The 8,893-nt window shown below is 38.6% G+C and overlaps 1 protein-coding gene across 1 annotated transcript in view; it reads left to right on the forward strand.

Moving 5' to 3' along the window:
* LOC111866955 (dihydrolipoyllysine-residue succinyltransferase component of 2-oxoglutarate dehydrogenase complex, mitochondrial) overlaps window positions 1–5,986 on the forward strand; it is a 56,023-nt gene extending 50,037 nt beyond the window's left edge. The window contains exons 9-11 of the mRNA XM_023856346.2: window positions 1,525–1,723; window positions 2,417–2,668; window positions 4,707–5,986. Of these exons, the coding sequence (XP_023712114.1) occupies window positions 1,525–1,723; window positions 2,417–2,668; window positions 4,707–4,841 (586 nt within the window). The 3' untranslated portion in view covers window positions 4,842–5,986. The remainder of the gene's footprint in view (window positions 1–1,524; window positions 1,724–2,416; window positions 2,669–4,706) is intronic.
* The last annotated feature ends 2,907 nt before the right edge of the window (window positions 5,987–8,893 follow it).

Below are 8,893 nucleotides of genomic sequence, written 5' to 3' on the forward strand. Positions count from 1 at the left end.
GGGGGGGGGAGGGGCGTTATTCAGAGCTCAACATGTCACAATATTTTCATGTGTTGGGTATATAACGCTACAAGTAACTTCACCCTGTTCTGGATCTAGTGAATTTATTACACATTCGCTCTCATGCTCACACAATTCACAATTACAATTACTGCCATCGGAAGGATCACAATTACATCCACTGCTCTTGGTGACTGCTAGACTTCTGCTACACTCAGCGACTTCATGATCTGCACTATGTCACTCCTGATCACACACTCTCTCATATACTGCTCATCCGGCTTTTTATACCATTCCCTGTTGCCTCGTCTTACAGCGGTGTCCCCTTGTTACATCACTGAGGGAGGTGACGGAGTGTTTACCGAGTGTTGCATAATAATGGAAGGGGCGGGGGTATGTGATGTCACTTACGAGATCGCAGAGTTCACGTGACCCCTACTTCCCATTGCGCCGTTCACGTCACAATATATTTACCGTCCCTCAGGTGGCCAAGTAGAAGTAGGATGTTGACACTGCTGGATGCAGTAGTTTCTGGATTTCCTTACAGATGTCATACATACACAGCAAGAGGTCTGTCTTGTAGTTCATTATGTTTGCATTAGATGGAAGTGTGTGCCTGACAAGTTTGAATGCATTTGGATGGCATATGTTTATAAATATTGCACTCATAAGAATATGGCTGCAGCAAGGATGCCATGTTGGGCAATATCTGTAGTAAGAGTATTATGGGCTCAACGGCATAAAAGTTAAAAGTGTTGAAGAAAAATTATTCTCCTCAAGTCCTCTATATGTTCAGGAAGTGGTCATACCTGTCATTGTCATGTATATGAGGGTTGTGTTATTAATTATTGTGGGTTCAAGATTTGATGATTGGATTTATTGCATGCCTCTATTACAATTTCAGTTGATTATAACAGCTTACACATTGAACTCCTGTTTGATGAATCTGTTGTCTGAATCTCAGACTGGTCTCTCATCTCTCTAATACTGGATCTGGTCCTTCCTTCCTTTAAATTCACTATGTTCATAACTTCAGGAGAACTGTGTTGAGATCACCGCCTTCAAGGGTTCCAGTACTGCTCTTCATGCTTGTGATGTGCAAGTTATGTCTGTAATTCCATGGTAACCAAACCCATTGTCCAGCAATGGACGTCTATTCTCATTGACAACGTAATGCTTGGGAATGTGTTTAGCTAACCATTGCCTAACAATGTATCACATTATTTTCCATGTGTACAGCAATCTTTTATGGATCGATCCTAAAGTATGTGATTATATGATTTGAGGTTCTCATGGTCATGAGTACCATGATTGCCGTCTCCTGGGATGTGATCTCATGTAATTTGGTAGATAAGTACCAGTGTTTCAGGGGCCTGCATCATCAGGGTAGAAGAGTGATGCTAAAGATGGGGACATCATTGGTCCTGTTACACCAGATTGTATGACATCACTTTCACTGCCATGGATAACTTATATCTCAGTTAGATACTTGTTTTTATAAGTGTATATGTTTGTCTTTTGAAGTAACATCATGGAATTCCGGAAGGCTCATCAGGAAGCATTCCAGAAGAAATATAACATCAAGTTTGGCTTCATGTCTGCTTTTGTGAAAGCAGCCGCATATGCTCTACAAGACCAACCAGTTGTGAATGCAGTCATAGATGGCACTGAAATAATATATCGAGATTATGTGGACATATCTGTAGCTGTTGCCACTCCCAAGGTGAATTTTTAATTTTCTTTTCTTTTTAGTTTGGTTTAAATTCACTTTTTTAATGACAAATGTATGTTATGAATTGATTCCTCACACAAGTATCAACATTAATTATTATATAACAACATTTCAGAGTGTTTGAAGGTAAGGTAAAGCTATCCCTGTACAGGCTGTGGAGGCCCATAGGGTTGTGAGAAGTTGAGGCTCCCACATTTTCTCTATACCGTCAGCTCACAGATGATGGTAAGGTTGTCAGCCATATGTGTCGGCCACCGTTTACCCCCAAGAAGAATCCTGATACTCATTTCCGTTATAGGCTGGGTCAACCCAAGGGCCACAGTGTGGCGAGAAGGATTAGGTAAATTGAAAAAAAAAAAAAAATACGCCTCATCGTGACTCGAACCCACGAACTTCTGGCTTGTAGCATAGTGCCTCAACCAAATATGTTACTGCATGCCCACCATTTCAGAGTGTATAGGTTATTTATTTAGTACATTAACTGATACTGGCAGTGTATTTGAGTTTCTTACAGCAGTGACTATGGTCACTTGGCGCATAGTGCTGTCTAGTTCAGAGACAGCCTGACATTTCAGAGGACATCGCTTTCATATTCAGGGTTGGAAAGGAAGAACCCAGCAGAAGTGGACAACAAGCAGACCTAGCTCATCGTAAAGATTAAATTGGAAATGTTTGATTTTCCAGGGTCTTGTGGTACCAGTAGTTCGCAATGTGGAATCAATGAATTATGCAGAAATTGAATTGGCAATTAATGCTCTGGGAGAGAAAGCAAGGAAAGGTGCGTTAGCTGTTGAAGATATGGACGGAGGAACTTTCACCATCAGTAATGGCGGCGTGTTTGGTTCCCTCATGGGAACACCCATCATCAATCCTCCTCAGTCGGCTATTCTAGGCATGCATGCAATTTTTGAAAGACCCGTGGCTGTAAAAGGACAGGTAACTGCTATTCTTTCATTGTTACAGTGTACTTCTTTGTATCTCTGCACACATTATCTGGTTTGCTGCTTATCTGTGCACTTTTAGGAGTTCATTATCCTGCAGAATGCATATTAAGGTCACTCAGTCTGTCTGTACACATAAAAAAATGTAAAGAACTGCTAGACAGATAAGGTATACAAAAGTATACAAGGTATGCCATCTACACAACAGTGTTCTGTATTTAAAAAAAAAAAGACACTACTGAATCAACATTTGCTTTTATTAATGTTTTTAAATACAGAATATTGTTGTGTAGATGACATACCTTATATACTTTTGTATATCTTATTTATGACACAGAACAAGTTGCACACTATTAAGATTGCTGACAGATTTTCATGAAATTTTCATATACTGTGTCATTGTATGTGTAAAGGCATGGTACGTATGCACATTGATGAAACATGAAGCCAGTAGGTATTATGAGAAATTCTGTACCAAATGTGGGTACTGCAGTTCATAATTCGGTGAATATACAACTGGAATATCTCCCTGTAGCCTACAGTGGTTAGGACACAGTGTTGGTGGTGCCCTGTGATATCTGTAAGTTATGTATCTTCACATTGTGTATAGTCCCTTGACATTGAATGATCCTGTGAGTGAGGGTTTGAACAGTGTTACTAAAATTTAATGCATTTAGAGTGATTTTGTTTAGGAATGTTTGCTGCTTTTCAGATCAGTTTTTTAATGTCAGCGATTTTTAGTAAAATTAAAAAAAGTAAATCTATCCCTGTACCAGGCCGTGAAGGCCCATAGGGTTGTGAGACATCGTGGGCCCCACATTATCTAGACAATCGGCTCAAAGATGGCAGTAAATTTGTCAGCCTTATGCGCCGGCCGCGCTTTACTCCCCAGGAAAATTATTTAATTAATTCCTGGTACTCATTTCTGTTAGAGGCTGAGTAAACCCCAGAGCCTAGTGCGGCTGGAAGGATTAGGTCAACTGAAAAAAATCCAATTTAGTAATGTTTAAATTTGGCTTTGTTATTTAAGATTTGTTACCAAGGGTAACCTTGAAATCCCATCAAATACTGAAGAATGCCAGTTATCTGAATTCTGATTATTTGAATTGCCAACTAACAGAATTACCACAACCAAGGACGTGTCTGCCAAGCAGACATCATTATTGGACTTTTTCAAATAGTGTTTGAAACTGTTAATTTATAATTTCATTTATTAATTTTTCATGTTTTGCCTGTTATAAATTTTTTTAATTTATTGTTATTGTAGTAGTACAGTACATTATAATATTGTTATGATAGTGTTTTTTGTGGATAAGAATTTAATTCAATTACCAAAATTTTCGTTTATCCAAACAGCCTTTGTCACTTATTAATTCAGACAGTTGGTGCTCCTCTGTTCTTGGTTGCCAAGAAGCAGTAGTCCAGTTGCTGAGTTGTTCCTGGACATGCTTTGTGTTCCAGGATTTCTTCCAGTACAGATGGAACAGCTACCCAGCTGTAATTATTGTTTTCTTAATGCCTTAAAAGCAAATATAATTCCCACCAATTGGTTACTATCCCAAGAGTGGCAGTCCATTGATAGAGTTGCTGTCTCTAAAACTGTGAACACTTGAGTATTCCAGTGTTTCCCCCCAGCACTGATGCAAGCGTTATCATGTTGTAACTCAGGCATCAGAGCTTTGTCAGTAAGACGAGCACGTGCCACAGGAGGGTAAGGTTGTTGGAGATACATCCAACCTGTTGTGTCCCTTGTGTGTGTACAGGATGTGCTCTGACAGGATTCCAAAAAAGATTTTAATACATCAGCCAGAAAGAAAAGAACGTTTGGGAAGACCTCCAACACAAAGTAAGGATTCTGTTTTGTAATATCTGTAACAGGTCTCAGTAGCCTGGTACTGGAGGGGAGTAACATCTCATTGCATGTGTCTGCTGTTCATGCAAACTGTAAAATTGTTACAGATTCATGTTATATTCTGTAATGTGATTTGGATTTGATGTGAGTTTTATACAGACTTTTGTGTTTTTTTTTTTAGGTTGTTATCAGGCCTATGATGTATGTAGCATTAACATACGATCATCGTCTTGTTGATGGCCGTGAAGCTGTTCTTTTCCTGCGTAAAATCAAATCAGCAGTGGAAGACCCAAGGACAATATTGCTGGGTATATAGATTGATATTAGTTTATGTCAGTCTTGTCACTGAAGAATCTGAAAAAGCGAAAATTGTTTCTACGTGCCAGGGGCATCATGGAACTCCAGGAAATCAGATGGAAAGGGCTTGTTTACACACAGTGTGCTACGTAGAGAACCTGCAGAGGACACTCAGTAGCATTGTAGAGCAGTTTTAAAACTTATTTATTTTATGAGCTTTACCCTTCCCTGTTGGTCTGACAGTCACAGTTTACAGTATTTTTAATGGGTACTGGCTGATATTGATTTTGACTGGGTGTTGCTGTGTATCGGTGCTTTCATGGTGGGGGTGCTACATTCTTTTATTAAGTATATGTTGCAGTAAACTGGTTAAACATGAAGAGTTGGGAATCTTATACAGTTATCAACCTAAATGAATTAAATGTTAGAAAAACATTTTTTTCAGTTAAAATATTAAAACCAGATTGTTAACCATGTTCAAGATTTTATTCTCTGATTAAAATTACCCCTGTAGCCAGTGTAATCATTAATGGTAATTTGTAATGTATATATTTCAGTATTTATCCAGAAAAATACTGTGCAGAGTAGTGTTTGGTATGAAACCAACAGCTTTTACACAATATGGATTAGTAATTTTTTGTATTATCAGTTTCTTTTTTTCTTTTGAGTCTGGTTAATGATTTTCTGGCCTTGATGTAATAGACATTCTTCTGTTCCTGTTTATATTCCTCTGCATCTCAGATGGCTTCTAATTAACTTATTTCTGTCACTTGTGAAGAAAAAAAAATGTTTAATACTCTGCACAGCATTCAATAGGAATTACACAGTTCAGATTTGTGTAACAATCTGCAGCCCTTGGAACTTACCGATTGGATGTTCCCTTACGCTGTTTATAAATATGTAGATTTGAAATTTACAAATACATAGCACTTAAAATACTTAATGCCTCACATCAAACTAGCCTCTCTCTTCTTATTGTAAAATAAACTTTGTAAGTAAAATTTTCAGAGGGAGAGTTTGATGTTTGATTAATTAAATAAAAAATTTATTATTCTCGAAAGCTCTGTACTTAACTTTGTGATAAATGTCAAGTTCTTAGAATTAAATTGCAAACTGAAATTGAATGATGAAAGTAATTACAAAAATAAATTTGTAGCATCAACATTACAGTATTTACCCAAACAGAAGACAAACCCCACCAATGCCTTCCCATATAAACTGATTTTATTACTGTCTTCATTGGCAGTTTCATCACACCCATTCTGATATCAGTTATTCACGAATTACCACTTTTGTGTTGCTTAGGCAGCTTTATGGAAGCTAATGGTTTCTGACCTTGTAATGTTTTGCCTCTTCCACACTTATCAGTGGTACATGGCCAAATTTGGTGTAGCTCATGGCTCCTGCCTTTGAAACATGTTTAATTCCCTCTGTTTCTTTCTTGCTGCTCTGGCAGTGTAATGTAATTAAGATGTCAACAGAACATCTGAATAGCATCAACATGTTATAAACTTGCAGCGTGTAAAATTATCGATATTTGTGTTTTGTACACAGAGTCAAGATAGGCCTTTGTTTCTGAACTCTGAAAAATAGGGAAAGCATGAAATCTTCTTTTCAGGTAAACACAGTATATCCAAATTGATGAAATTACTTTGCTTTATAATATTAAATATTCATATTGCCACAGAAGATGACTTTCAGATGATAACATTGAAAGAAAACGTTTACAGATGTTATGGGACAAAGTACACTGAATTTGCTGTGCAAATGCCTCTCCCCTTTGACCTGATGTAGTGATCTAGTATGGCATGAACCCTGATACTGTAACATCCACTCAAATACCACTTTCATTTGAAACCACTAGTTTATTTACTGGTGTTTAATTACATCATCTGAATAATATGCAATGTTATAAATTTGAACCAAGTTTCTCAAATATTATACATGGCCATGTACTGCAACCAAATTGTATTTATAAGAAAGTAGACAAAATAATATTATTTGTAATAACCCCCACAGTGATTATTGTTAAACAGAGCATTTTAAATATGCAATTCATTGTTGCATAATAAAACATTTTAAAATGTTATTATTTTCAGTTTCATTTAAAACGCGAGATTCTAGAGTGTAGTTATTCGGTCTGCAAAAGGTAAGGCTATCCCTGTGATAGGCTGTGGAAGCCCATAGGTTTGTGAGACGTCGAGGCTTTCATAATTTCCAGACAATTGGCTTGCAGTGGTGAAATTGTAAGCCTTATGTACCAACCACCCTTTACCTCCAGGAAGATTCCTGGTACTCGTTTCTGAGTTGGCTTCAGGGCCATAGTGCGTTTGGAAGGATTAGGTCAATCAAAAAATCCCATCACCTCATTGGGAATCGAATCCATGACCTTCCAGCTTATACAACCAATGAATTTAGTGTCTTATGAGTTTTTCTGCCATTCATGCATGGACTGGGGTGACATGCAGTTTAATTGTGCTTGTTCACAAATTCTGTTTTATTGTTTCACACATAGAGGAATAGTATTTTACAGTCATTTTAACACCATTTTTAATTTTCTTTTAGGAACTGAGTAGTTTGCATTACTTTTTTTTAAGCGTGTTAGTAGGCAAGAAAGTTGTGATTTTACTGTGGCATGTCAACACGTCAGGCAACGGCTCAATAAGCACTCAATGATATGTGCATGCGACGATAAAATGAATGTTTATAGTTTGTTGCTAGGCAACAGTCAGTGTGCCAATGGACTTGCGAGATAGCTATCAGGTGACTTGTTTTCTGTGTGGTCTGTGCTACGCAACAATAGAACTGTGTTTTCAGGCTTGTTCATGCTGTGCTTATATAACACAAGTCCGCTTGCAGCTAAGGAGAGTCCAAGAGGATTCAGCAGTTGACAGTAAAAGAAAGAGAATGGAGCGTGAAAGTTGAGTACAGATTAGGACTAGACTAGACTAGCACCCATTATTTTTGTCATGCATACCACCCTTGACATGACATTTTGGTGTTAGAAGTTGGTTCAGATTGTATTGGATTCATCAGCAAATGCTGGCCGAGAGCACATGCAAGCAATGATGACAACCAACCAAAAAAGAACAGAATCCAAGAGAAGAAGGATGCCAATCTAAGGAGATCATAGTAGAAATGAAAGACAGACAAAAATAGAGGATGGCCAGCCAAGAAGTCATTGAGGTTAATCTAGAGAACATGGAGCCAAATCCAGGAGAAAAAGAGGCCGCAGCATAGCAGCAGGAGAATCCTAATGAAGAGGTTGTAATTCACTCCCTGAGGACATGCCAGAATGAGATGATGGCCTGCCAAGAAGCGACAAAGTCCAATCCAGAGAAGATGGAGTCAATTGATCGTGCGATAGCCATCTTGGAAAAGATGGAAGCCATGGATTTGAAGACGAATTCAGAGGAAATGGAATCTGAGTCGGGACATTGGGAGGTCCCTAAGGAAAATGCGATAGTGAAACTGGTCAAAGGACAGATAAAGCGGACAGGGAGAGCCGAAAGAACTGACCCGAGGAGATTGTGGACCCCGGAGGAAGTTGGGTGCCGCCTGCAGGAAGGTGTCCCCTCGTGCAGCAGTGGCATGGTGCAAGAGAAACTTCTTCAAGAAAATTCGAACCCAAGGAAATTGTGGACCATGAAAGGAAGGGAGGGAGAGAGAGAGGGAGGAGAGAGACATTGAAAGCACAGCCCCTGGAAAAGAAGGAAAGGTAATACACTGTTAGACTATTTGGACAAACAGCCTTAAGGAGGAAGCAATGTGACATGTCAACACATTGCCAGGCAACAGCTCAGTAAACACCCTGCAATACGCGCACACAACAATAGGATGATTGTTTATAGCTTATTGCTAGGCAACAGCGTGCCAACAGCTATCACGTGAATTGTTTCTGTGTGGTCTGTTTTACACAACAATAGAACTGTGTTTTCTGCGTTGTCTGTGCTGGGGCTATATAACATGAGTCTGCTTGTGAGTCCAGTACAAAGACAAGAATGGAGCATGAAGATTGAGTACAGATTAGGACAGAGGAGTGTAGAGTGAGTGGAAATGAAATAGCAAGAA

The sequence above is a fragment of the Cryptotermes secundus genome, unplaced genomic scaffold (genome assembly GCF_002891405.2).
Source record: "Cryptotermes secundus unplaced genomic scaffold, Csec_1.0 scaffold1101, whole genome shotgun sequence".
NCBI lineage: Eukaryota > Metazoa > Arthropoda > Insecta > Blattodea > Kalotermitidae > Cryptotermes > Cryptotermes secundus.